General features: G+C 36.2%; 3 protein-coding genes across 7 annotated transcripts; all 3 read right to left on the bottom strand.

The window, feature by feature from the left end:
• Positions 1-10,283: 10,283 nt before the first annotated feature.
• Positions 10,284-16,899, bottom strand: LOC145086885 (mediator of RNA polymerase II transcription subunit 22a-like). 2 transcript variants are annotated; one of them, XM_079024733.1, is made up of 5 exons: positions 16,769-16,899; positions 11,713-11,912; positions 11,026-11,203; positions 10,824-10,889; positions 10,284-10,744 (listed from the first exon to the last, which is right to left on the bottom strand). In XM_079024733.1, exons 3-5 carry the CDS (start codon positions 11,185-11,187, stop codon positions 10,493-10,495), a joined length of 480 nt encoding a protein of 159 aa, XP_078880859.1. In that variant the 5' UTR covers positions 11,188-11,203; positions 11,713-11,912; positions 16,769-16,899; the 3' UTR covers positions 10,284-10,492. The 2 variants fall into 2 exon arrangements, with proteins under 2 accessions (XP_078880859.1, XP_078880860.1); XM_079024734.1 differs by having other exon boundaries at positions 11,026-11,200.
• LOC145086883 (acyl-CoA C20 Delta5-desaturase-like) lies at positions 16,769-20,202 on the bottom strand. 4 transcript variants are annotated; one of them, XM_079024731.1, is made up of 7 exons: positions 19,856-20,202; positions 19,608-19,748; positions 19,381-19,427; positions 19,210-19,316; positions 18,107-19,125; positions 16,904-18,027; positions 16,769-16,823 (listed from the first exon to the last, which is right to left on the bottom strand). In XM_079024731.1, exons 1-4 carry the CDS (start codon positions 20,162-20,164, stop codon positions 19,298-19,300), a joined length of 516 nt encoding a protein of 171 aa, XP_078880857.1. In that variant the 5' UTR covers positions 20,165-20,202; the 3' UTR covers positions 16,769-16,823; positions 16,904-18,027; positions 18,107-19,125; positions 19,210-19,297. The 4 variants fall into 4 exon arrangements, with proteins under 4 accessions (XP_078880857.1, XP_078880858.1, XP_078880855.1 ...); XM_079024732.1 differs by having other exon boundaries at positions 17,053-18,027; XM_079024729.1 differs by having other exon boundaries at positions 16,769-17,147; positions 17,929-18,027.
• A 1,289-nt stretch (positions 20,203-21,491) lies between these two features.
• LOC145089615 (L10-interacting MYB domain-containing protein-like) lies at positions 21,492-22,081 on the bottom strand. Its single transcript, XM_079028032.1, has 2 exons — positions 21,734-22,081; positions 21,492-21,641 (listed from the first exon to the last, which is right to left on the bottom strand). The coding sequence occupies exons 1-2, from the start codon at positions 22,079-22,081 to the stop codon at positions 21,492-21,494; spliced, it is 498 nt and encodes a 165-aa protein (XP_078884158.1).
• Positions 22,082-25,866: the final 3,785 nt, after the last annotated feature.

Raw genomic sequence — 25,866 nt, 5'->3', positions numbered from 1 at the left:
CTTTGCGTAGACTAATACTAAAAGTGCTTAGTCTAACTCATCGTTTATGTGAAAGATATCACAAAATAAAGTAAACAGGAAAAATATAATCAGATAGGTGTTAGCCTGAGGTACTGGTGCTAACAAAATGAATGTAAATGTTGACCGGAGGTACTGGGGCTAACATATTACATATAACCTAATGGAAATCCGAAGATAGTCCAATTCTTCCTCTGTAGCAGCAGCAGGTGGAAGGAATGGTTAGTCCCTGTAAAGGTATTCCTAGTATAAGAATTAACCGTAGGCATCCGTAGATGTTCATTACCCACTGTTGCTAACAGATGAGTTCCGGAATGGTTAGTCCCGTACGTATATCCCGAGGTACTGTGGGATATAGGCCCATCTAGGTATCCCGAGGTACTGTGGGATAGGGTCCTTTCTTAAATATTCCGAGGTACAGTGGAATAGGTAGGAAGATTTACTCAGAAGGTACTGATAAATCATCCCCGTAATGCGAGATACAAGTAATCCTATCAAAGTATACAGATAAGTGTATCTATGGAAAGGTACTCAGGTAATGCGTTTACGAAATCGTGTTCATGTATCAAGCAAGTATATGTAAAGGTACTCATGTATCAGGTAAACATCTATAAGTACTCATGTATCAGGCAATGTGCTAGTTTAGACTCATGAATGAACTGACTCATGTTTGATATCTTCTGACTATCCCTATGATAGCTAACTGGAAAGTATGTTGTTGTTCAAGTAGGTTTATGCAAGGTATCTAGGAGCTTTGAACAATAATATAAAGTGACTTGAAGTCATTATACAATTCAAAACTAATACTTCTGTTGTCTAAGTACTTTAAGATAGAAAACCGTTTCACGTGACTTCCTTTGAAATATGTGAAATCTACTGAGTGAAAACATAGTTATAAAATACATGAAATTGATTTAATAACATGTTTGTTCCTACTTGTATTCCCCCCCCCCCCATTATGGCATTTAAAATCCTTTAAAACATTGATTACGGGGTATGAACTCACCTGTAGTTGGTGATTGGAATGAACTGAACTGTATCGGATGGCTAGGTGTCAAGCGAGGACTTGTGCACACACTACGATCCTAATGAACATATAATCACACATATATGCACTCAATTAGACACAAAGACTAATTGATAATGTTTAAGACATCTTAGATATAGATAACACTTTATGTAAGTGTTTTAAGCCGTAAGGACTTCATCTAAGCTATTGTGGGACAGGGTACTTGAGTTTAGGGTTTCCAAAGGACCCCATATGAGAGTTTACTCTCCATAAACCATCACACATGGAGTTTACGGTTGTAAACTCTTGAGTTTACGGCCGTAAACTCCCAAACATGTGTGTTTGGTGTGTTTTGAAGTCCAATATGCTTTCTAGACTTATTCTAACCTAGTGGCTATGTTCTTGGAAGGGTTTAAGGCCTAGAAGTACTCCATAGGGGAGTTTACGGCCTAAAGTCCATTTACCCTAGAGTTTACGGCCGTAAACTCCTATGGGTGATGGCTTTTAATTGTTTTGAAGCCCTTGCATGTGTAGGATAGCTTCCAAACTTTTATCTAAGGCTAATAGGGACAAGATGCACACATTTGTGACATTACTTGGAGTTTACGGCCCAAGATATGTTCCTTGGCCGTAAACTCCTTTTAAGGAGTGATTATGATGACTTTTGTTCTCCATTCAAGTCCCATGTGTTCAAGGCAAATTGTCTTAAGGCCTATGGTGTGATTGTTGTGCATTTTACCCTTAGAAAAGGGGTTTACGGCCCAAGAGAAGTTCTTGGCCGTAAACTCCTATAAACTTGTGATTTTGAAGTGGTTTGGTCCTTCCATTTAGTGGGTACAATTTCTTGTAAAGGGCTAGGGCATTAGGTGTCATGAAAACACCCTTTGGGACCATTTTCATGGAGTTTACGGCCTAGGAGAGTTCTGGGCCGTAAACTCACTTTCTTTTGTGTCATTTGAAGTGTTTAAGACCTTAAGCTACTTGGGGAATTAATCTAGATGCAAGCCTTAAAGTCCTTTAGTCCAAAAACCACCATTTAGCCCTTTGAAATGGAGTTTACGGCCTAAGAGAGTTCTGGGCCGTAAACTCCCAATCTTGGGTGGTTTTGTGTGTGATTTCATGTCCCTCATGTGTTTACCTAATGTCCTAAGGCCTTATTCTAGCATCAATGTCGGTTTTGGCCTTGTTTCGGGAGTTTACCGCCCAAGAACACCTTGGGGAGTAAACTCCTAGATCTCATGATTTAGCCCACTAAATCATGTTATAAGCATCAAATATGTAATCTAACACTACTAGAAAGAGTTACTCACAATCTGGGATAAAAACCTGAAGATCTGTCAGAGAGAAAATGGCTTTTCTCTAGTTGGAATTGTGAATAATGAATTAAATAAATTCAGAAAACTATTTATAGTCCTGATATATTTTGACAGAAAATACTTTTATTCTTGAACTTAGACTGTAACATTATGAAACTTGAAATGTCCAAATTTCACAAACTCCGGAGCATCCACTCTCCTGATATCTCCTAAAGTGTAAACCCTAAGGTACACTAACTTGTTCGGAAAAGTCTGAAAATCACTGAAATTGGACTGACTTCTATTGAATAGATATTGTTCGTACAAATGGAAATTTCGGGTTGTCACACGATAGATGAAGGAACCTCTACCGCTGGCACTCAACCCGAGGAGGAAACTCCGGTTGAACCGATTGACGAATCCTTACCTCTTAGACATTCCGAAAGAGTTAGAGTTCAACCCCAGTTTTATGGTTTTAATATTACTACCGAAGGGGACACGTATATTAGTGATGGTACACTAATAAACCTTGATGAACCTAATAGCTATAAGGAAGCCATGGCAGGCCCGGAGTCTGCGAAATGGAAAGAGGCGATGGATAGCAAGATTCAATCCATGTATGATAACCAAGTTTGGAATTTGGTTGATAATGTGCCTGGACGTAAAACCGTTGGGTGCAAATGGATCTTCAAGAAGAAGACCGATGTGGATGGAAACGTACACACATATAAGGCGCGATTAGTTGCGAAGGGCTTTACTCAAACTCCCGGAGTTGACTATGATGAGACCTTCTCACCAGTTGCGAAGATAAAGTCTATTAGAGTGATGCTAGCTATTGTTGCATTTCATGATTATGAGATTTGGCAAATGGATGTCAAGACCGCTTTCCTTAATGGGAAGTTGGCTGAGGATGTTTACATGGCTTAGCCAGAGGGGTTTGTGGATCCGAAGCATCCGAATAGAGTGTGTAAGCTTGAGAAGTCCATTTATGGACTTAAGCAAGCGTCTCGCAGATGGAATCTTTGCTTCGATGAGAAAGTCAAAGAGTTTGGATTTGTACGAAGCGAAGATGAATCATGTGTATATGTCAAAGCCAGTGGGAGTATAGTAAGCTTCCTCGTTCTATATGTCGATGACAAATTACTCATAGGAAACGACGTCCCAACTCTGCAGGAGGTTAAGTCCTGGCTCGGGAAGTGTTTCGCCATGAAGGACCTCGGAGATGCTTCTTACATTTTGGGAATAAGGATAGTGAGAGAAAGAAGTAAGAGACTAATAGGACATAGTCAGAACACTTACTTAGATAAAGTACTAAAACGTTTTAGTATGGAAAACTCGAAGAAGGGAGAATTACCGATACAAAGTAATGCCAAGTTGAGTAAGACTCAAAGTCTGAGTACCGAAGCTGAAATAGCAGAAATGAGCCGAGTTCCATATGCTTCCGCAGTTGGCTCAATCATGTATGCTATGACTTGTACTCGCCCTGATGTAGCCTTTGCTTTGAGCATGTTTAGTAGATATCAAGGGAACCCTGGCAGAGCCCATTGGATTGCAGTTAAAAATATCCTTAAGTACCTTCGGAGGACGAAGGAATGGTTCTTAGTCCTCGGAGGGAGTGATGACTTGAAGGTGCGAGGGTATAGTGACGCCAGCTTTCAGACCGACAGGGACAACTACCGTTCGCAGTCGGGTTGGGTCTTTACCCTAAATGGAGGAGCAGTAACTTGGAAAAGTTCCAAGCAGGAAACCGTAGCTGATTCAACGTGCGAATCAGAGTACATTGCAGCGAGCGAAGCGTCGAAGGAGGCAATATGGTTAAAGAACTTCATCAGTGATCTTGGAGTTGTACCTTCCATAAAGGAGCCCATGGAGATTTTCTGTGATAATGAAGGAGCGGTTGCCTTGACCAAGGAACCGAGGGATCATGGTAGATCTCGACATATCGACAGAAAATATCACTTCATTAGACATCATGTAGAAGAAGGACAACTCGTAGTGAAGAGGATATCATCAGAAGATAACCCAGCAGATCCGCTTACGAAGGGACTGAGTAGGGTTAAGCACTTACAGCATGCTAGGAGTATTGGGCTGAAGGATGATATTAGTATAGATTAGATAGTGTTAGAAACGTGTAATAGATAAATGTAATTAACATTTGATGATTAAATAAAGGAGTTTTATTTATGAGTAATGTTACTGTCTTATGTTAATTGTTTAACTATTGTTTCACTTTGCATGTTTTGACTTCCAGAATAATTGAGTTTATTAAGAATAATCGAATTATTAAAATTGTCCACAATCGTTCATATGTTGGGAGTAGATATGAATGAAGATTGTCATGAATTGGTGTGTAGATTGTCTAAATGGTATTAGACATAGCAAAAGATTGCTACAACTTTCATGAGTGCTTATGAACTGGTTTTGAGCATTGGAACAAACCCGCGCTTGCTGGAATCACCTTATGGAATGTGATAAAAAGAAGTGATCGCAAGACGATAATATCATATAGTCTTAAAACCTAGATATATGGTTTGTTATTTGTTAATTGGTTGTATATTGATAATGCGAAAACGCATCAGTAACTCGGTGTTATAAAACGCATTATTGTGTATAGTTGATTAATGAATAAGTAAATGCATATAAGTCGAAGTTTATCTGTAACTTTTATCCTGAGAGGGTAAAAGCGATATCTCGGCCGCTCGATGATTTGATTTGACTTATGTGCCGGGCCCGGTTAGAACTGAATTGATGTGTTCGATTAAGTTCTATGTCAAATAAATCGAAGATCGAGAAACCAAATGCTAGACTAATCATTCCATAGAATTGTCAGCATGATATCTAACAGAGGACTGTACGATCCCTTATCTAAAGGACAAGATTAATTAGATCAGAGTTTGATAGCGTCTTTGAGAGCTACGATTGCAAATCGGATTGTACTTGTGCATATAGTTACTAGACTTATCCAAGTGGGAGACTGTTGGAATAGTGTCTAAGGCTGCAACTATATTAGGCAAGTATTTGACCCGATTGTGCATGGTCCTTTTGGGTTGCCTTCACCACAGCAACTTGACAGGATGATTTATTATGAGAGAATAAATATTATTAGAATAATATAAGGAATAATAATATTATTATTTGATTAATATAAGTCATAAATTAATTAGGAATTAATTTGGTGACTTAAAGAGATTAATTAAATAAAGCGGTATAAACTGTCAATTGTTTGATAGTTACACTTTGGGCTATAAATCCTTTAAGGATAAGAGGTGGACGAATTCTAGGGCTTAGGATAGCCATAAATTCGTCCAAGGCTTATCATGGAAAGGATTTGGATTGCTTAGGGCTTAAGTTATCCAATTAGGATTTAAGGGTGAAACCCTAGGAGCCTTACAAGTATAAATAGACCCCTTGGGGTGAGGAAATCGGCACCCTTGTCTTTGGAAGAACCCTGGCCAATTTTTCTCCTCTCTCCTCTCTCTCAAATCATCCTCCTTGCTAGTTGGTGTTTGTAAGCCATTAGAGGAGTGACATTTGTGACTCTAAAGCTCCAAGAACAAGAAGATCAAACAAGTGTTTCAAGGTAAACTTCTAACTCTGATTTTGTATTGTTCTTATACTCTATTAGCCATTAGAAGTCTTGGATTCAATGCATGTTTAATTAGAGAAACCTAGATCCAAGCATTAGGGTTTGCATGTGCACATAGGAATGTTCATATGGCCAAAACCCATCAAGATCAACTAAAGTGTTGTGAACCTAAATACTCGATGTTGTTCAGGTGGATCGGTTTTAGCATTGAGAGCCTTGCTTGTATGTATGTTTATTGATGTATATGACATTTCAGAAAACTTAGTATGATTTGGCTTACAGTTATGGATTAAACTTTTTTTTTAGTTTTTTCATCAAATCATGGAAAGGCAAAGATGTGATTGTACACACACATCAACAATTTTGTGATATGAGATTCCACGAAGCTTTTCTTTATAGATTATGAAAGAATGGTCTTAGATTTGATATATCTATATGAAAATGAGTGTTTATTCTATTCTAAAAATAAAAATTTTTAAAAATTCAGACGTTACATAGACGTTGGAGATTGATGATCGAAATGATTCACCTTTGTAAACACCTTATGGAAAAATACAAAGAAATAAATAGTGATTTCTGCATGGTATCCATTGACTTGGAAAAGGCATATAACAATGTTCCATGAGAGGAGATCTAGAGGTCCCTCGAAGCTATAAGGGTTTGAGGGAGTTATATTTGGGCAATTTGTGACATGTAATTCTGGTCTTTGGCAAGTGTCTGAAGTACAGTTATCAAGAAAAAGTCTCCTCCAGTGGGCATTGAGCTTCTTCATGATCAATTATTAGCCTTTACATCTTCGCCTAGACTTTTTGTGGGACTTTATGCAAGATTAAGGAAGGGTTTCATGGTGTATGTTTTTTCTGCCAACGATATTGTTTTGTTGGTGGAGAATAGAACTTGGTTGAATACTAGGTTAGATTCTTGGAATATGTACTTAGAAGAAAAGGTTTTAGGATCAATACTACTATGACAGAATATCAATGGTGCAATCTTAGTGTGTAGTGAAATATCAAAAAAGTATAAGTATGTATAGGTAGGTAAGTCCTACACCCAAATGAGACTTTAAAGTTCTTGGGTTCTATAATCCATAAGAAAGGGGCTTTAAGAGGAAATTGTTCATCTCATAAAGGCATGATTATATAACACCCGATTTCGAATAGCTTCACTGTACGGGGTTGTGGCCCAGTTATCAGTCATCATAAGTCTTTGGGCCTTGGGGAAGGAAGGATTTGGCCCTTCTTGGATGTGAGTGTTATGGTTTAAGTGATGCAAGTGTTCGATGGTGTTTCCGGAGTCCAAGGGTATAATCGTAATTTGATAACTCGGTCTTTTATGAATTTTTTTTTTTGTTCTGGAGTTTTAAGGCTATGGTGTGTTGTTAGAATCATAGAGCTCCTTTCCACCTTTCCATGGATATAAATTTTGTTAGAAATGGACTTATAACGAAGAAGTTATGGTAGTTTGATGTTTTGGCAAGTTTGGCCCTTGGTGGAATAAGTTAGCAAATTAGTCTCATGTGTTGATCTAAGGGACGCGTGGGTGGATCAGGTACGCTAGGCGTACCTAATGGTACGCCCCGCGTAATGGTCAGAGCGACAAACCTTATTTTTTTAGGGTTTAGGCACTATATAAACATCATGATAACCTCAAGACTCCCTCATTTAGTAGCCTCCATTGTTCCAAAACCCTAATTTTGAACCCTAGCCTCCTCCAAGAGTGTTTTGAGCTCTTTGTGTGCATCTTTAGTGGGTTTTGGTGTTTATTCAAGAATTGGAACTTGATGCAATGTGGTGGATCGAAGGAAAGCTTGTGGATATGGACTCTCTTCTTCATTTCCAACTCATTAGAGGCATAAAGCTCTAACCTTGATCATTTGAAATCTAGATCTAGTATTATATGTGGTTTGGTCCCATTTTGATCTCATGGGTGAGATCTAGTGGTTTGTCACCACTCCATGAGCTTTGAGTTGCTACTCTTAGTATCCTTGAGGTTATTAGTTCATAAAGATGCTTGCTTAATGTTTAAGGATGGACCATGCATGTGTTAAGGTGGTTTTTATAGGTCTTAAAGGATTAATTTGCCTTGTTGGGCCTGATTAAGACATGCAAATTGATAAAGTTGCCAACTTTAGCAATTAAGGGCTTATTTCGAAGGTTTCATGAGGTTTTGGGCCAAGTGCTTAAGGGATTAAGTCATGAATCAAGTTTGGATAATTCGCGTCTACACCCAGCGTAATTGTTAGTACGCCCCACATATTGAGGGATTTATAGTACGCCCAACGTAAATGGCTCAGCGTCATTTTGGGCTCGTTTGACATTTTTGGACCTTGAACTTTGGTTTTGAGTCTTAGGCTTTGAGAGTTGGATTTCTTCGTCTGGGGAATTACTTTTGGATTTGGACTCCTCTTCGGATTAGATTTTGGGCATTCCTTATTGGGCCTTGGTGGGCCCAATGGATTTGGGCCTTAGTGGGCCTAATGGATTTGGACCAATAGTGGGTCTGGTTAGTTGGGCTATCTTTGGGCTTGGTGTTGGGGTCTAGCCTTGTTTAGTTATTGATTATGGTGTTGGGTTGTTTGGCTCAGTTCGGGAGTCGATTCGCAGCAGCAACGGCGATGTAGGATTATTCGTGTACTGTTTGAGGTGAGTCTTTTTACTATATCCCTAGGTTAAATGCACAAATGTCGACCCATTACATGTTATGTGGTATGCTAGTTTTCTTTATGATACTTGCATGGAAGATCCTGAGGTGAGTCCGTGAAAATTAGATATCAAACCATGGGGGGAGCCCCTGACATTCCAGGTAATGACCATGGGGGACCCATGACATATCAGATAAAGACCAAGGGGGAAGATCATGGCAACTATAGGTATGTTGCATGATAATTTGTGGTTGTATTTTGTATGGTATTTTGGGGAACTCACTAAGCTTTGTGCTTACTGTTTTCAGTTTATATTTCAGGTACTCCGGTTTTTCAAATGAAAGGGCTCGGGTTGATTTCAGAGTACACACCACATGTTTCCACATTTTGTGAATTACTCCGATTTAATGATGTTTAGCCAAAACTTGTTGACCTTGGTCTCATGGAAAGATATGTATTAACGATTTATTAACCTACAAACAAAAAAAAATTATGTCTTGATTTTTGGGACGTTAGAGATTGTTAAGGAGAGAGGAGCCATATGAGATTTGTTGTAACAAGAAGGTCCAATTGAAACTAAGTGAAAATTCTATGTAGTGGCTGTAAGATCAAACGTTAAGAGGTTGTTTGATAGTTGTCGACTGATTTAAAAGTTCTTACTGAGTTTTTCTTTTAATGAAACAATGTCGTTTGATTATATATATATATAACTAACTATACCGAATGACGAAAATTACCATATTACTCTTCCATTCTATATTAGCTTGCACTGAATTGCATACCACCTTCAAAAGAAAAGAAATTTCATTTTTATTCCTTGCTATGAGTGTACTGATATTTATTAGAGGTCCAAAAAAATTTTGATATTTAGTGTTGGTTTGAAAAAAAAAACTTACAATGTTATTTAGTCTCGTGAAAAGAACAAAAGAACCAAAAAAAAAAGTATGGCGTTATTTAGTATAGGTTTTAAAAAAAACTAACCAAAAAAGTAAAGTACATAATATATTATGTAGTGCAGGTCTAAAAAAGAAACAAAAAAGTACACGTTGCTCTAAAAATAAAATAAAATTAATTTAAAAAAAAAAAAAAAAAAAAAAAAAAAAAAAAAAAAACACACACACACACATTTTTGTACATCAAGTTAATGTAAAACACCATTTTTGTAGATTACAAATTATTTTGTGTTTTTCATTTCTTTTTCTATTTGGTGTAGTTCTAAAAATACAAAGTTCTTTTGCATCATGTTAAAGTGCAAAACACCATCTTTTTCATCAATTTCTTTGAAAAGTCTAATATGTCCTTTTAATTTGGTTTTTCTATTTTCTTTAAAAAAAAATCTCTAATTTTAATTGTAAAATAAATAAAAAGGAGACCCCTCTCTCTCTCTCAAATGTTCATTTTCTTCTTCCTCATATTGAAATGTAAAACGTATAATCCACCATTAAAATGCAGAAATATACCCTATTGTGTATACCCATTTCTTCCAAATTTTCTCTTTATCTTCTTTCAATCTCAGTTACAATGATTTCTCATTTCTACAAGAGTGAGTCATACTTGTAGATTACATAAATCTTAATACCTCCAAATCAAAAACAAAAACAACTCATAAAAAAAAAAATGGGTGCTTCACAATCCCAAAAATTCTTATATTTGTTGGTATCTAAGTAATTGAAGTTAATAATTGAAAATATTAACTTTTCTCTAGGTAGTTCATAAATCTTTAGAACATACAGATTCTCACACAAAGTTTATCAACATCAGCATACGAATCGACTGTATGTATTTTACACAAATTCGTCTTTAACCCTTGGTTTTAACTTTTAACACAAACCCTAAAACACAAAATACAAAGTTTATGTTTTCAACTTTGAATCTTGCAAAAGACTAAAGTAACAAAAACACATCTAGTGATTAAATAGCATACAGATTGACATAATTAATGTTCATTGATCATGAAATTGTTGGTTTGACTTTGTTGACCTAACAATAGATGAATAGTAATGTGATTCCATTTCCTTAAGGCTAGCAGCAGCATCTTCACCAATTCTTGCTAATATTTTATCAGTCTTTTCAGCTTGATGGTTTAGCTCCTCTGTTCTCTGTTCCACATGATCATTCAATGATGCAAATCCTGAAAATATTGCTGTTTGCTTCAACTCTGATACCAATTTCAACAAAGAATCCGCTGCTTGTACCTGTTGTTTAACAAGTTGTACATTCCTTTCCATCATTAGTTGAAAATTTTCTGATGATTGTATTAGTTTTTCTTCTTACCATTCTTGATGCACGCACTTCCATCATGAAAGCTTCTTGTGAGTTTCTGACAGGAGGATCATTGACCTACAAGATAATTCAGGAGATGGAATGGAATCAGTCATTCCATTCCATTCCATTCATTCTCAGATTACATCATACCTAACACTTTACTGATAACAATTCTTTCTTGAAGGAAACAAGATAGAAAGTAAAAGTTTACCCTTGCAACATTAACAACAATGCTGAAATTGTCAACAATACTTCCAATATCATTATCAACTCTCTGCTGTAAAGATTTCTGTTTTTGGGCAGCAGCTGCTGCTGCTGCAGCTGTGGGACCACCTGCCCCACTTGTGCCACCACCTGCTCCTCCTTTGTTCATTGTAAAATTGAGTCTGCTACATAAAAGATCAATCAAATTTGTTAATGAATATATACATAAACAACACATCATCACTTCAATTCTCCAAACAAGTAAAGACATAAGGCAATCTCATGGTTATCATGTGATTAATCAAAAACAGGACAATTTTAAATGCAATCACAGACTTTGACATGGTGAACAACAATAATTCCTTCTTTGCAAAGTAGCGTTGAGTGTGATCAAATATATCAATTGATTAATCAAAAAATATCAATTTTCCGAGAGTCTATGCTTTGCTTTCACAGATAAAGTTAATGTACATAGATAGAAAACAAGACCAGTAATGGGAGTTATAAAATTATTTTGTGTCTGTCTTATGCCTTAACTCCCTTCACTTCTCCAAACCCTAATGATTAATGCCAGTGGCATAATCACCATACACTGGATGCACAGAATCAAACAATTTAATTAAACGATTTATGCAAAAGAAGGATCTCTTGGAAGTCTATTTTTTATTTTAGTGTAGAAAAATGAAAAACATACCGGAAGTCTTGCCACTCCGAGCCGGAGCCTAGGGTTTTCAGGTATTGTAAAGGAACTGAAGTGTTGCCACTCGGAGCCTAGGACTCGGAGCAGAGGTCGGTCGCCGCCGTTGAGGGTGCGAAGTTTCAGAGTTGTGCGCCTGTGTCGTCGTCTTTTGGGGGTCGGAAAACGAGACGAGAGCTCCGTGCCTCCGGATTTTTCTAATTTGGGTGACAATAAAAACATAAATATCCAATAAAATCTAAATTTTACGTTTTAATTTTATATTAATTTTTTTTTTTTTCAAAAAAGGTCCTAAAAATTGGTAAATGTTTGGTTTTTAATCGGTCAAAATCTTAACAAATTAATTTGGGACTATTTAATAAACTAATAAAATATTGAAAATTTGCTGTAATGAAAATATTTGAATTTTTCTATAAACAAAAAACTTATTATTATTATTATTATATTAAAAATATAAATAAATATAGTATTTTTCAAATTCGTTATTATTAATTTTATAACGAAGAAAGTGAGATTATGACATTCTATTGATCAAAGGATTTGTGATAACACAAGTAGATGATGGAGAAGGCGAAAGGTAAATGTCATATTGAGGAGGTCATTTATATAAGAAAAGAGATTTGCGGTAATAAGTTAGAAGTTATATTGCAGTTTTGGTCCTTAAACGTAAAAAAAATGAAGAGTAAATTGCACGAATCCTCCTTCGTACAAGTAAATAAAGACATGTTTGGTTTTTTTTCAAAAAATTATTTCGAACTGTCCTTTGTACGTTTAAAATTTGCATGTTTCATCTCTGAACGATGATTTTGTTACGATTTAGTCCATTCCAAATTTAAAATTATCATAATGCACTTTGGGTAGTTATTTTTCGATCAATGTGATAACATTTATTATTATTGATAAATTGAAAAGAAATAGGGTCTATTCCCACCACATTTCACCCTTATCCTCCCATTAGCCACTCATTTATCCTATGGCTTCCTCTGATTGTACTCTTACCAACAGATTATTCTCTAAACTTACTCTCATCATCCTACACTTACCAACCCATTATCCTCTTTTATGTCTTTCTCTCCTACTCTCATCATCCTTCTATTACCCCCCCCCCCCCCCCCCCCCTCAAATTTGCACATTTCACCTCCACATCCAAAAATTGAAAATCCAAAATAAAAAATAAAAAAAAAACAAAAAAAAACAAAAACAAAAACCTATAAGCCACATGGTTCTAGAAATCAAAAATCATTTTAGAAATCAGACTCAAAATAAAAATCAAACCAAAACCCAAATAGTTTCAGAAAATCGAAAATGGTCGTCAATCTTTTTAAAAAAACTTGTAAAATCATAGCTTTACGAAAAGGGTTCTAGAAAAAACATGCGAAATCAAAAATCACCCATATCTCTTCGTGTCTTTTTCACACTCTCGGTATTACACAAGCACAGTTTCGATTTCCATAATTAGAGGGTTTTTTTTTCAAAACTTGCAAAATAGTTTGATGATTGAGCAAACACCAGGGAAGCTTTCTCTAACTATGGAGCAAAGACCAATAAAACCTAAACTCATCTAATTACTCATCAGTGTATAACACCCCAACTATTGATTTATTCATCTTGTTGTTAAATATCTTTTATCATATCGATTTAAAGATTTAGGGTTCTTAGAATGAAAGAGGTTGGATAAAATCAAAAGTCAACACGGAGATGGGCCACTATGATAATCAACCCATCCAAACATCTTCCTTTTATTTTATGTTCTTGGCTCCATCCTTGCCATCAAATAACTAGGTTTCAATATATTCGGCAACAAGGCCAAGGAAAATAGTTTGGCCAAATCTTTGATATGTGCTAAGGAATTGTCATGTTTATGAAAGAGATTCTTAGAGATGAGATGATTTTCTTCATTATAGGTAAGCTGGAAGAAAAGAGGCCTAGTAGGCCTGACAATGGAGCGGGTTTTAACCATGATCTGATCCAAACCCTTAACAATTATATGAGTTTGGAGCATAGTTTTTGATTTGTTTATCCGTTAATGACCCATACCCGATAACCCTTTTATTAAAAGTGTCGGATATGGATCATCATCGATCTGCTCCTTTATAATCCGCCCCACATAAATTTTAGAATTATACATTTATATTTTATACTACCTAATGTTTACTTTAAATTCCAATCGAAAATCCAAAGAAAAAAGGCCAAAAACTAAACTGTTTTTACATAGGACTCGTAGACTCAACTTCTAGACTTTCAGTCTTCTGTCTAGAATCATGGTGTCATTTCATTTATATTTCATCATGTAATCACCAATTTTATTTATAAATCAATGAAATCATTTATCAACCGGAAGAAAATTTGTAATTACTATTCTCTATCAATGGAATTGAAGCTCAAAAACTAATCGGAAGTAACTACAATAATGATTTTAATTCCAGTTGAACGTCCACGAGTACGTAACATGTATTCTAAATTAACATTTTTTTATTTAATAAATGTGATTTTATGATTTTAGTAAAATGTGTTTGATTATTCAAAAAACCTACGGGTTACGGGGCGAGTTTGGATATCTACTGATTCGGTTGTAACATCCCAAGATTTGTGCAAGTATTTCCAAACCCTCCTCTATCATTACCTTATCATTTATGGTCCTTGGAGTTGGAAGTGTTGAGCCAAGACAAGTTTAAGGGCCAAAGTTGCAACCTTGGACCAAGAAGGAGTACGCTACACGTACATAAGAGTACGCTAAGCATACTAAGGTCTGCCTCAGTATACTGGGCGTACACGTGTATACGCCGGGCATACTGATGTCAGGGTGAAAACCCTAATATTTAGCGTTTGGGGCCTATATAAGCAACATGTTGAGCATCAAACCTCCCTTACCTCAGCCTCCATAGATAATAGTCATCCTCCCCAAACCCTAGCCTTTCATTTGTGTGTTTAAGCTTATTTGGTGTATTTTTGAGTGCTTTAACAGGAAGTTATTGCATCAAAGCGTTGGAGAAGGAGATCAAGCTTGTAGATCTGAAGTTAACTTGTGCTCAAGAAGCTCCAGAACGTATAAAGTTCCAAACTTTATGCATATATGCATAGATCTCATTATTTTGCTTTATTAGAAGCATTTCTTGTCCTAAAAGCCATAAGGTGGTGCATGTTGTGTTTTGGATGAAAATGGTTGTCCCTTTAGACTCTTGAAGGGACCTTGAGTGAAAAAAATGAGGTCTCATTAGCTGTATGTGTCCCATGCATGAAGAAATAAGGTCTTAATGGATTAAGAGTAAGCATTAATAACTTTATGGACGTACAAAGTGATAAAGTTCATGACTTTATGGATCCTAGGCATGTTAGGTCTTTGGATCAGAAGTTTGTGCTTAAGTGCTTAAGTCATTAAGCACTTAATAAGGTATTGGCAAATTGTTTTGTACGCTCAGTGTAAGTCCAATACGCCCAGGGTACTGGGTCAACTACCCCGATGGTGGTCAACATCTGGTCGGGTATGCCCTGCATACCAGAGGAGTACGCCCTGTGTACGTCCTCTATTGGACCTTTGTCAAATGGGCTTTGAATTTTGGGCTGATTATGGACTAAATGGAATTGGGCCTTTGCTAGACTTTGTAAATAAGATGTTTTGGGCCCGGTAGTGATAGTGGATCATGGAGTGAGGCCCAATTAGGAAGTTGGGCCCGATTTAGTAAATTGGGCCGATAATGGGCCTTTATGTGGACTTTTAAGTCAAGGACTGGGTAGTTTTACCTTGGCCAAATAAAGAGAATGGACTTAATGAATGGTGTGGACATTTAGTCAAGAAGGTTATTTTGGGTATTAATTTGGTGTTGATTGTGTAATAGTTTGGGATTCCTGGTGAGACAACAGTTAGAGATTTATAGTATTTCAGCACTTCGAGCGAGGTGAGTTATCCTCACTATACTCAGGGGTCTAAGGCACCAAGTCCGACCCTTTGGATTGTTACATGGTTATGTTATGCTAGTATGATCTGTTAGATCGGTATCCTAAAGGGTAGGATAGTATTATGTGGTATGTGATATGATTTGGTAGATCGATATCATGGTAGATAGGATGGTGTTATGTTTGTGGTATGATCCATTAGATCAGTTGTTGTCTATAGACTGTTATGTGATTATCTGTTATATGTGCACATGTTTGTTTGGCGGTTGAGGCTTATCTACTTTGTGCGAAAGCCAATAGACCTGGGCATTCCAACCTGTTAGTTGTGGGCCGTGAGTATTCCATCCCGAGGATGATTGGACTCATAGTGTGTGGGCATTCCAACATATTGGTTGTGGGCCTGGGGTATTCCATCCTGAGGATGATTGGACCCATAGTATGTTGGCATTCCAACCTGATGGTTGAGGGCCTGAGGTATTCCAACCCGATGGTTGACTGGACCCATAGTATGTTGTTTATGATTATATATGTATTGTCATGGGTATGTGTATTTTGGGGGAACTCACTAAGCTTTCGAGCTTACAATTTCAGTTTGGTGTTTCAGGTACTTCTAGAGATCGCGGGAAAGCGAATGCATGATCGTACCGCTCCTCCTATTGTTATGATTTTGTTTTTTGATACTGGGATACTTTGATATTTATATTTTGAAAACAAACTATGTAATGTTAAATGGTTTTATGTGTTTTGAAAAGTTTAATTTTGACATGATTTTTATGAATGTTACATCGGTGGATAAGGGTATCAGTTTGATTATTTAAAACCCTGCAAATTACGAGAGCGGGTTTGGATCGGATTTTGAAATTTGTTAAAAGGGTTTAGATCAAGGTCGATTCGCTACAAACTCGCCCCATTGTCATGCCTAAGAGCCAGAGAGAACGAAGGAATTAAAGGTGGATGGTGATGGTAAGGTATAAAAGGAGGTGGGCCCACTGCCATGGAGGCACTATTATGGGTATATTCAAAAACTTCTTCATAGGGGGTTTCTTTATTGCTGAATCAAGAACAACAGAAAGAAGATGAAGAAAATTGTCCGATCAAAAACTTGTATAAAATGAAATATAATGTTAACCATATATATCTATGTAGTGGAGTAACTTACTGAGTCTGAATAAAAGGGAGAACATCTTGGAGGTGATCTAATAACAGAAGAGAGCCTACAAAAATATGAAAGTGGTGTTTAATATGTAATTTTGGAAATCAATAAAGAGAAAACTTCCTCTGTTTTCATTCAGACCGGTATCAACTATCATATCATCCAATTGTTTCATTCCTACAAAGCCTCTTCTAAATCATTCTCAGCCATATTTAGCTAACTGAAAAGTTTCAACAAGTGACAACGTTGGAATTTTCATAATTAAGAAAGAGTTGTGATGTGATAGATACATAGGGAAACTTGCTGTAAGAGGAAGTGTAAGAGCAGCACCACCCCTTGCAATGTTTTTCCAGACACCACCACGCTTACCTTCCTGCATGGTAAACTGAGGAACACAACATACAATAAAGACAAAGGAATCCAAAAGGTGACATGGAAACGGAAACAATCAACACAATGTTTTTTTTCACCTCGACAGTTATCCAACATGAAATGGCAGCCAATAAAGGAAGAATATAAAAAGCATTAGCAGTGGTAAGGTCGATGAACCAAGATGCCCTACCAGTTTGAAAAGATGGAACCTTTTCCACCATGTTCTCAATCCGCACATTACTACTTACTCAAAACTTACAATACATTCCAAAAATGTAGTATTATTTTTAAAAGATTGAAGCTGTCATTTGGGATATAATATATTTTTAAAAGATTGAAGTTGTCGTATATAATATATACTCTCTTCTTTTGTGCCTCAACTTTAGCTACAGCCGTTGGACTCATGCTCTGAAAAGGTTATTAATAATTTTTAATAATAAAATTAAGCAAGGACCAAAGAGTTTCACTTCCTTAAAAGGATATTGATTCACAAGCATGTTATCCAATAGCTTTAATTTCCGTTTTGAAACAATATATTATAATTTAGACAAAGGTGGCTCTTTATAAACATGAATTTTTCATCTATGTAACATGTAACATGACAAATAATGACAGAAGAAGTTTGATGATGGAAATACCTTATCTTGCATCTTTTGTTGAATCTGCTCCAGCAATTAACCAAAAAAAAATCTAAAAAGTACATATCTCATGGTGTATTGAAGGAACAAGAAAAAAAAGATATAAACACTACATTCACGTTTCTTTAAGCAGGGAAAAAAAATCAAAAAACCAACCTTAAAATCGGTGGTGAAGATAGGTATATCACCGGAAATCGTTTTCTATGGCGGTGTTCACCGTTGTCCCACCGGCAGCAGTGTTTTAGGGATCCAAAACTGGAAACAAATCCCCCAAAATCGGAATAAAAACTCAAGCTCTTACTAATTAAGAAGAAATCAAGGACCAAAACCTTACCTTTTAGCTGGATGATGAAGTGGAATGCCGGAAAATGCCTAGGATCGCCGAAGAAATTGAGAGGAAAATGTTTGGGCAGCCGACTGGAAAATGAAGACCGAAAGGGTTTTTGTTACAGCGAAACCCTATAGAGACGACATGTCATCTCTATAGGTAAATGAAACCGGCGTTGTCCTACCTCGTTTCATTAAAAAATAAAATAAAATAAAAAATGATTTTCACGCGGATCGGTCCCACCTTTTCCAGACGACATGTCGTCTGGATAGCTTGCCCAAAACGACATCGTACTCCGTTTCTGCAAGCTGGATAAAAAATAAATCAAAATTAATTTTTAAGCGCCCTATAGAGACGACATGTCGTCTGTATAGGATGACCAAAACGGTATCGTATTGCTTTTCTGCGGCAAAGAATTAAAATAAATCGAAAATATGTTTTTGATTCCTCCTCCCGACGACATGTCGTCGGTATAGAAATTCGATATGCCGCCAATATTTTTCCCCTTCCCGCCGAGTCTATGCAGACGACATGTCGTCTCTATAGCTTTTCTGGTCAACAAAATATGGTCGATGTTTGAAAACTCTGTCCAGACGACATGTCGTCTCTATAGATTGACTTTTGCCGACGAAATATGTCGTCTGGATAGGTGTCGTCTGCAAAGAGTAATATCCTTGTAGTGAGCTTATTCAATTTGCAAGATTCTAATACACGCATTATATATGTATCTATGTGTGTTTATATTCAAAGTTCTGGAATTCGCGAAGGTTCCCAGAATCCCAGTTTCTTTTGGTTTTATACTTTCAGTATTCTTGTTCTAAGTTGATCCAACGTAATGAGATATTCTTCCTTTCTGTGCCTCCGTTGGTAACTTGACGTTCGTTGCTAATCCAAGCAGCTGAAGAAACTTGATCAACACCCACGTCGGGTCAAATTGCCACCATTCCAATCCATGTCGAGCAGATCTCGGGAAAGCGTGGTGATTGTTATGCCACCCCTCTCCGAGTGTCAACACTGCCACCCACCTGTTTTATCTCAATTATTATTCAGCGAATACATACGCAGCCTATTAATATATATGCAGAAGTGTTGCGCATGGGCAAACATACCATTTATTGGTGGAAGTATCCGAGGTGTTCCACGGCCTCTCCCCCCATTTATGGCTGACATAGCTTGCTAGTGCTGCAAAATGGTGAATCACCACTGCTCGCATTCCCTGCGTGGATTACAAGCATGATTCTCTTCACATAACTAATTTAACATATCGATTATATACATACCATTGCCCAAGCCAAGTAAGGAAAGCCTCCCTGGAGATATAGTAGGGCTGCAAGTGCAGTTGGATGCCAAAAGTAAGTATCATGATTCATGAAGAAACCTATAAAACCACTGTGCTTTTAGCTTGATTCTCCACACTAATTAATTTGATCAATTCAATATACCAAAGGTGGTTACGAGATTAAGTAAAGATAATATGAAATGAAAGTGTAAGGCATTGTGTAGTCACCTTTGTAGCAATGTGGTCATTGTTGAAAAGCCAACCCATATTACAAAACCAAAAACCGTCAGTTGGGGTAACAGGATCCCTATTCGTATCCGTATACTTGTGGTGGTTCTTGTGAGTGTTCACATAAAACATTGGATCTCTCTGTAATTTTATAAGTTAGAGAAAAAACAATAAGCAAGATCCGACAATTAGAAGATATAGGCAATAGAAGTAAAGATGTATGTTATACATGCATATAGGCACGATACCTGGAAAGCGTGAGCACCACAATAAACGAAGAAATACTCGAGCCATTTTGGGATCTTGAAACTTCGGTGACAAAGAAGTCTATGATAACCTAGAGTCATACCGAAGGCGCTCAATAAAGCAAAGCCCACACATAATCTGATTGCACCCCGATCAAACACGAAAGGTGCGCATGCAGCCAACACATGAATCCCGGTAAACCAGCAAATGCTAGACATGTCTTCCAAATCCCATTTCCGGAACCAAAACCATCCCTTCTGCTTCCTCTCGAACTCCAAGGTTGTCACGGCTAGTGCCCCCGTTGCTGCCATAGTCTTGTTTTTGATAAGCTACGTATAGTTGGAAGGGATAAGGCATATGCACGTATATGGACGTATTAATGTGCCCCATTATAATAGAAAGTGGCATGGATAGATCTCCGGTGGGTTTTTTTTTTTTGGGGGTGGAGTTATCGTGGAATAGTTTATTCGAATTGCTATGTATTGGAATCTGTATAAGAGTTTTTATTCCCATGGTCCATATGTATACACGTATCAAAGTATTAATAGCGGCGACCTAAGGAAGAGAAATACTACTGTAATAGGGGAATTCTACTCGTGTGCCACATTATCTATCTGGCACTAAGATGAACTATAGGGGACGTCTCAGGTTCAAATTTTGGGGTTTCAATCAGAATAATCTGGTGACGAGTATACCAAACGGTTTGGAATAGCTATTTAGCATTATCGTTTAACACCTTGTTCCTCAGGTTTTTGTAAATTCATTAAAAGAAAGGGAGGGAAAATATTAACCGAAGGAAAGGGAGGGAAAGGAAAATTTTATTTAATCCGTGTTCCCGAGTTCGAAGGAAATGAAAGTAAAATTTTTAGTTTATGTGTTCCCGAGTTAGGAGGGAAAAGAGAAGAAAATTAAAAGATTACAATTATACCCCTATTTACACATTATGTTAAGAACATGTAAACAATATGAATAAACTACAATTGAAATCAAAATCAATCAAAAACATTTAATCAAACTATCAACTAATGAAATAAACTCAATTCAACAATGAAAACCCAGAAAATCAAAATTTCCCCTCTTACAAATGAAGTCCAATGCAACCTACTGTAAAAAAAAAAAAAAAAAAATCCCATAAAACCTAAAGATATCATTCAATTTTTAGCTTCACTCATCATCTTTCTTAAAAAGATTTTCCTCATCCTCATTGAAGAACTAAAAATTGTCCTAGCATCGGCTTGATTACGCGATAAATATATGAAAGCATCCGCAAATTCATCGTCATCCAAACCCATCAACTCTAACTCTTTCTCGATTTCCTCACCTGTATAGTCACGAGATTCGTTCCCTTCCCTCATAACATCAACGATTTCTTTAAATGTTTGCACAATATTGTGTTCAAAAGATTCTGGTTGAGGTTGAGGTTCAGGTTCAGTTTCAGCTACTACTTCGTCTTCATCTTGAAGTTTGCTTTCTAGTTTTCTTTTTTTACTCTTCAACTTCTTTGCTTTTGAACTCCCATCTGGTGAAACATCTGTTACTGACACTATTTGAATGTCCTCATCATCATCTTTGTGTACGTTCTCCAAACTTACCTCCTTATTTGCCATTAGTTTTTCCACATCAGTAATTTTTTCTATTTTAATTTCTTTGGATTTGCTTAATCGGGCGTTTTTTTTCTTTTGCTGTTTCCGCTTTTGATCCCGATGGTCTGTCATCTGAAAATAACATCTCCAACTGATTGTAATTTGAAATCTTTTTGGTCCTGAATGCAGCTGCTTCAGGGTTCGCCTGTTTATAAAAAAAACCAAAAAATTAATTAGTAAAGTTAATGGTAAAAAAGTTATATAAAACAATAAATCAAACGTAAAACCAACACATACTTTAATTAATTGCTCCCATACTTCATCCTCTGCTTCAATGTGTTTTGTTTGAGAATTCCATGAGAACCCACTCAACGAAGTACCTCGATACATATCATACCATTTACTAAAATTACCTTTTAAAGTTTTCATTCTGTTTTTAAGTTGATCTTTTGTAATAGACTTGTTAAACTCTTTACTCAACCCTGCAATCATGTTCGCATATGCTTGCGAAGTGAATGTACCATTCACCCGATTACCTATATCATCTTCCTTTACAAGAGCTTCAACTAGAGCATTATCCATATTATCTGTCCATGTCAAATTTTCTTTTTTCACAACACTTCCATCTGCTGCCCTTTTGTTCATGATTGCTATGTACATACAAAGATAACATAACCAAAAATACATTATTAAAAATTGTACAAATATTTATAAAAAAAGAAAGGGCTCATAATTTAAATAACACCATCAAAAAAAAATTGCAAATGTCACTACAAACAGAATGAAATAAAACTGATAAATCGTTGATCTACCATAAAACTAATTAGACATATCTATTTCATTGTTTGGTTTCAACAAGTAATCATTCCACATTTGAGTTGTAATAGCGTTCCTCAATTCCTCAGCCCCATCACTACGCACACGTCCGTTATTAACATCATGTCTCACTTGTTGTGGTTGTTCATCCAACACCTCTTGTAAGACTTCATGTTCAAGTTTTTTATCACGATCCTCGTCTAGTAAAAAATTGTGTAAGATACAACATGCCACAAAAATGTCCGATTGTGTGTCGCAAGAGTAAAAAGGTTCTTGTGAACTTCTAACGATTGGGAACCTTCTTTTTAAAACACCAAACGACCGTTCTATTGCGTTACGTAAAGAAGCATGTCTAAGATTGAACAACTCTTTTGCATTAACTGGGGGGTGAGCAGAATACTCTTTCAAATGATACCTGACACCTCTATATGGTGTCATTAGTTCAATGGTACGAGGCAAACCAGCGTCTACCAAACAATATCGGCCTATAAATAACATGTAATTAGTTTTCTAATAAAAGACTACACACAAAATTAAATTAGTTAACAAAAATTACCCCTAGGAATTAGTAGCTTATCGTCTCTTTTAAGTGCATCTTTCACTATCCTTGAGTCTGAGGCAGTGCCCTCCCACCCAGTTAAAACGTACGTAAACTTCAAATCAAATGAACATGCGGCTAAGGCATTTATGGTAGGGTAACCCTTGCGACCACGATATCTAGGGGCATCTCTATTGGGTACTTTTACACGGACATGTGTCCCGTCAATTGCCCCTACACAATTCTTGAAGTAGGGATAAAATCTCTTTTTCTCTTGAATTTCTTTCGGGACCACATCACCTTTAGGTTGTTGAATGTAGTAACTTTCTAGTGCTACAACCGCGCAAAGAACTCTATGGAAGCACCTACTTGTTGTAGATTTAGCACGCCCATAAATGAAGGAGACCATTATATTTCTCATATCGTTACTTACGATGTGTAGAAACCTTGCAACATGTTCTTCAACAGACATGCGTTGCGTAGGTCGCAGTCCACCATCCCGTTGTAAGATAGTACACAACTTTCTAAAAGTTTGTTCACTCACACGAATGAGCTCACGACATTTCCCACCTTTAATAAGTTTGTGTAATAGTCATTCTCGTTCAAGTTGACGCTTTAATAGTTCTTCCTTACTAAGTAAATTATGGTTTTTTTTGAAAGTCTACGTTGTATTATAATGGCCATGAACATCACAGTAACCACTAGCCTTCGTCTTTTTTCCCCATCATCGTCTTGACTGGTCATAGCACTTTCCTAATACTAAAGATTCATTTAATCAAGAAAAAGAAGAAAAATCTCATTAATTGTGAGGCAATCAACATTGGGCCAAAGTTATTATACTCTACAGTGAATAGTAATTGGTTAATTGCAAGAATTGCAAGAAAAAAAAAATTGCAAAAATTGGAGAGTCTCTAGGAACTCGCTGTAAACATAAAATGGTGTTTACACATAAACAAAGGATGAGTATTAAACATAACATCAATGCAAAAGACTATAAATCAATTAATGCAAAAAAACGTCCAACCACAAACATTCACATGCATTAAATGGTACATTAACTCGTGACCAGTGACTTTCAATTTCATCAACATCAAATCCTAAAAAAATTATGCATATTGTTCATATAAATATAATTGCATAATCCAATTCACTCCAACTTTGAAAATTTATTAATTTCAATGATTTTCACGTTCTTCGATTTTAAGTATCAATAAGACTTTGGTTGTGTCCTGCTAGCTTATAAACTATATATGTGGTCCATTTCAGCTTTATATGATGCTGATATTTAGATTTTATGTCTCCATTATAGCAGCATAGTTTTTCTTTAGATATTTTCTTTTATTTTGGAGTTTCATAATTAAAATTTGACATGTACTTGTGTACAAATCTATATATGATTACTAACACAATCGTGAAATAGGATCTGGCATTCTTTTTAATACAACAGTTTTGTTTTTTATTTAGGTAATTGGGTCATAACGCATAACACTTAACTCATGTGATGATATGAAACTGATTATCATTGTGCAGAAGATGTATTAAACATAGCATTAACATACATTAAAGCATAATACCGAATCCAACTTATTTGTATTAAAATAACATTAACTGATCAGCATGTTTGCATCGTTTGCACAATGGGAAGGTCATGCAAGTAGAAGATAAAGAAGAAAAAGACTGTACAGGGAGGAGGAAGAAGAAACGTACAGGGAGGATGAAGAAGAAACGTACCTGATCAGAGTATGGCGCGAACTTGAGCAAGACGATTGTGTATGGGACGTGCGACTACGTGATATTTTATAAATAGGGTTGAGGGTATAATGGTCCATAAGAAGATAAGGCAGGATGCGCTTCCAATTTTCTTCCCGTTTCCGCCCAATTTGGGAGGAAAATTTGGAAGGAAAACCAATCTCCAAAATTCGTCCCTTTCCTTCACTTTCCTTCGATCAATTAAACTTGGGAACACGGGTTTCCTTCGATTTCCCTCACCTTCCCTCAATTTCTCTCCGTTTCTCTCCTTAAGTGGAACTCGGGAACAAAGAGTAAGGCGAGCCTCTCTTCAAACCTCGTAATAATTTCAAAATTTTAGTTTGTGGAAAAATGATTTCCAAAGTTGAACCTTAAAGAGTTCAAATGGATAACGGTCCCAATGAAAGTTTTTCAAAATATCTATTGGTTTAATAACAATTCATATGAGAGTGGTACATCAGATATCAAAATAAGATTTAAGAGAATGTTACAAACCAAAAGTTTTCTAAATATCTAAAACTTATAAATCTACTAAGTTTCTGAAAATATTTACTAATCAGCAACAATTAATCAACAAGTGAGTTAGGCTATAAGAAGCCTAGTGAGTACGTTAGCCATTATGGACGGTGTATGAATCACCATTATGGTTGATACACCATGTACAAATCTATAGCATCTTAAAACAACAAAATCAACATCAAAAGTCAACTTAGGGGTAAAATATTATATAGTCAAAGAACATTGTCATTTATGACAAATCTCTAATAACTTCACAAGTGAATAAACAATACAAGGTAAATATACATCTTACATACTTATAAAGCTTGCATTTTCCCTTGATTGTCATGCATTTGAAACCCCCCACAATAAATTGCTAAAACCTCATGCATTTGAAACCTCCAAACATTTTCACCTTCTTAATAATTAATCACACATAATCAATGGTAATTCATATGAGATAATAATTTGCTAAAACCTTATGCATTTGTATGGTATTAGAATATGTTTGAGTTTTTAGGTTTTAGACTTTAGTAAATGGGTAATCCGTTTGCTAATATGTTTGATACGTTGGATTTGAAGTTATCTTATTCGAATTACCCAAAACAAGAGATAAATTAATAATATATGCTCATGCATGTTTTGTACAAGCCTCAATCAAAATACAATATATCATGATCATACAATTAAGTGTCTTTTATTCCATTTTTGGCTTTACAACAAAAGTTTTTTTACATGGCGAAGAAAGAAAACTTGAAGATGAATATTTAGATTGGATGTTTATATAAGATTTGTTTTAAATATATAATATAGATATAAATACACAAAT

The sequence above is a fragment of the Lactuca serriola genome, chromosome 2 (genome assembly GCF_051521515.1).
Source record: "Lactuca serriola cultivar US96UC23 chromosome 2, Lser_US96UC23_V15, whole genome shotgun sequence".
Classification (NCBI taxonomy): Eukaryota; Viridiplantae; Streptophyta; class Magnoliopsida; order Asterales; family Asteraceae; genus Lactuca; species Lactuca serriola.
Note: the sequence above shows the minus strand (reverse complement) of the source record. Positions and strands in the feature narration are given on the sequence as shown.

Bases quoted from the DNA above. Each gene is read 5' to 3' on its own strand.
- LOC145086883 (XM_079024728.1), bottom strand. From the start codon at position 20,164: ATGGCAGCAACGGGGGCACTAGCCGTGACAACCTTGGAGTTCGAGAGG. The intron at 19,749-19,855 runs GTATCGTGCCTA...ATAAAATTACAG, and splicing joins GTGGTGCTCACGCTTTCCAG to AGAGATCCAATGTTTTATGT. The intron at 19,428-19,607 runs GTGACTACACAA...CTGCACTTGCAG, and splicing joins ATGACCACATTGCTACAAAG to CCCTACTATATCTCCAGGGA.
- LOC145086885 (XM_079024733.1), bottom strand. From the start codon at position 11,187: ATGAACAAAGGAGGAGCAGGTGGTGGCACAAGTGGGGCAGGTGGTCCC. The intron at 10,890-11,025 runs GTAAACTTTTAC...ATTATCTTGTAG, and splicing joins TTGTTGTTAATGTTGCAAGG to GTCAATGATCCTCCTGTCAG. The intron at 10,745-10,823 runs GTAAGAAGAAAA...GTTAAACAACAG, and splicing joins AAGTGCGTGCATCAAGAATG to GTACAAGCAGCGGATTCTTT.
- LOC145089615 (XM_079028032.1), bottom strand. From the start codon at position 22,081: ATGAACAAAAGGGCAGCAGATGGAAGTGTTGTGAAAAAAGAAAATTTG. The intron at 21,642-21,733 runs GTATGTGTTGGT...TTTTATAAACAG, and splicing joins TATGGGAGCAATTAATTAAA to GCGAACCCTGAAGCAGCTGC.